At 38.7% G+C, this 2,381-nt stretch overlaps 1 protein-coding gene across 1 annotated transcript; it reads left to right on the forward strand.

The window, feature by feature from the left end:
• Positions 1 to 1,515: 1,515 nt before the first annotated feature.
• On the forward strand, positions 1,516 to 2,381 carry LOC113749957. The gene has a single exon (XM_027293851.1). The coding sequence runs from the start codon at positions 1,674 to 1,676 to the stop codon at positions 2,223 to 2,225; it is 552 nt and encodes a 183-aa protein (XP_027149652.1). The 5' UTR covers positions 1,516 to 1,673; the 3' UTR covers positions 2,226 to 2,381.

The raw sequence follows: 2,381 nt of genomic DNA on the forward strand, positions 1-2,381 counted from the left end.
TATGAATAATGGTCTCTGGTCCATAAGGTGTAATTTTTGGAGTTGGTCATTAATGAGGTATGCCAGAACTTGTTACCTGTTTATTTAATCGACTTGACAAGTCCAGCTTAATTTTTTTTCCCTCCTTTTGGCTAATTTTTGCCAAGGAAGATGAAGGGAAACTAAAACTTGTAAAATTTGTTCCACAACTTCTTTTATCCCTTTCTGTTTTCCCATTCTGGGTTTAATTTCATAAATATCAAAAGTGCTTTAACTTCTTTTTAACTTCTAATCAAGACCATTCCATGAAGTTTTACACTCAGTAATACTACTAAATGCTTTGAAATCGTACAACAGTTTGTTTTGATAACAGGCTCCTGAAACATTTTGTTAAAAGAATTCATAATCTATGCTAATGAGAGAGAATCTTTAAGAAATGACCTGACTGCTGCTGATTCATTTTGGTTTGCGTAGAACAAAGTACGCAACGTGCTGAAGTCAAGAAAACCTCTGCTCCATTCATTCTCAAGAAAGGGAGATATTTTGAGTTCTTCTAGACCGTCTGATTGTCAGTCACGCGAGAATTGGTCATGCAAAGCTGTACTATCAACTCAACTCAAAAAGTAAGTTGGAGCATCGTCCAATTTTGCATGCACGAAAGGCTACTCATACCAAATTTGACAAAAGCATTCATGTAGTATAAAGCAACAATTTCTCCTTTCATCTGGAGCAAATTAATATGTGATCTACGAAGCATGTAGTCATCTTCAATACAGTTACGTTACATTACATCGACCACCAAAGGTTGGGTTGGGGGTTCATAGATTTTGGTTCTCGTGAACAGTGGTTTCATTCCGATGGAGTAAATTGATTTCGATCACAGCCCCTCCCCTTCTCTGAAAAAAGCGTGCTTTCGTTTATATGGTTAAACTTGGCCGACATGTGAACTCGCGCAACTTGTAGCAATTTATGGACAACGTTAGCCCTCTTAAAATATTCGTGAAAGGAACATACTACGGAGCAGTTACAAGTTAATTATTAGGAGACACAAAAAAGAAAAATAAACTCTAAATTTAGGAGCCGAAAAATGGGCATGTTAAGCTCCATAACATGCTAGTACTATTGGAAATTAACCTTGGGGGATTATTATGTGTATTAGCATTAAGTATTTGTCTCAATCGTTTCAGCAACTAATTATTAATTCCGACGACGGAGCCTTGATTAAGAGAACTCGGCTAAATAACCTCGTGCAATCTTAACAAATTAATTACTAATAACATCTTAAATAAATACCTCGTGATTCAAAAGAGATGCTAGCTTTTCCTGTTGAGTGGCTTCAGTCCCCTCGTGAAAAATCCAGTGCTTTGATGTTTGATCAGCACCAATCACATTTAGATTCGAAAGTGGCATCTAAGTTTCTATGGTCCACAGATTCTACTTTTTGGCTGCCAAGAGGAAGAGAACGTACGATAATGTCTATATATACCCGATGCATTAGGCTTAAATTTCTTCCAACAGTACTCGTTGATCACAGAGTATCCTCAACAAGGAGGTTCTTAGCTTCCCATCAAGTCAAAATATTTCACCAATAACAGTACTACGTACTTTCATCAAGAAGTCTTGAGTAGTCAGCTCAACTTTGCTGCACAAACAATTTGACAATTGAGACCCCCTCCAACCAAAATCAACGTAATATGGCACCTCATGGAGAGGCAATAGTAAGCTCCTACGCCCCAGCCAACAACTTCAACAAACCCCGGAGGCTGTCAAACGATAACCTTAAAAGAACAACATCTGATATCTCTTTTGAGCTGAGTAAAGAGCCAGTAGACGTAAATCTACAGGCAATATGCGAGGTTGAAGATGCGAAGTGCGAGTGCTGTGGCATGACTGAAGAGTACACGCTCGAGTACATCAACGAAGTTCGCGACAAGTTTTGTGGGAAGTGGATTTGCGGGTTGTGTACCGAAGCAGTCAAGGAAGAAATGGAGAAGAACGGAGGGAATAGAGAAGCAGCATTGGAGGCTCACATGAATGCATGTTTTAGGTTCAACAAGTTTGGTAGGGCCTATCCAGTTCTTTCCCAAGCTCGGGCCATGAGAGAGATGTTCAAGAAGAGCGTCAGTTTGGATGGAAGAGGATTTAGAGCGAATAAAAGTGTCCAAAAGAAAGGTCAAATTGCTCGGAGCTCGAGCTGCATTCCTGCCATAACCAGGGAGATCAATGACTTTAAACTAGGGAATTAACTCTATGTATATGTACTATTTGGATCGATCTTTAATACTGTTTTTTTTTTTTTTTCTTAAACAGTTTTTGGTTGATCCGATGCTTTCTGTTAACTGCTTTTTCTGTAGGGATTTTTTTCCCTTCGGTTAATTTGTCAACTAAGTTATATTGCGCCA

Source organism: Coffea eugenioides, chromosome 1, assembly GCF_003713205.1.
Source record: "Coffea eugenioides isolate CCC68of chromosome 1, Ceug_1.0, whole genome shotgun sequence".
Classification (NCBI taxonomy): Eukaryota; Viridiplantae; Streptophyta; class Magnoliopsida; order Gentianales; family Rubiaceae; genus Coffea; species Coffea eugenioides.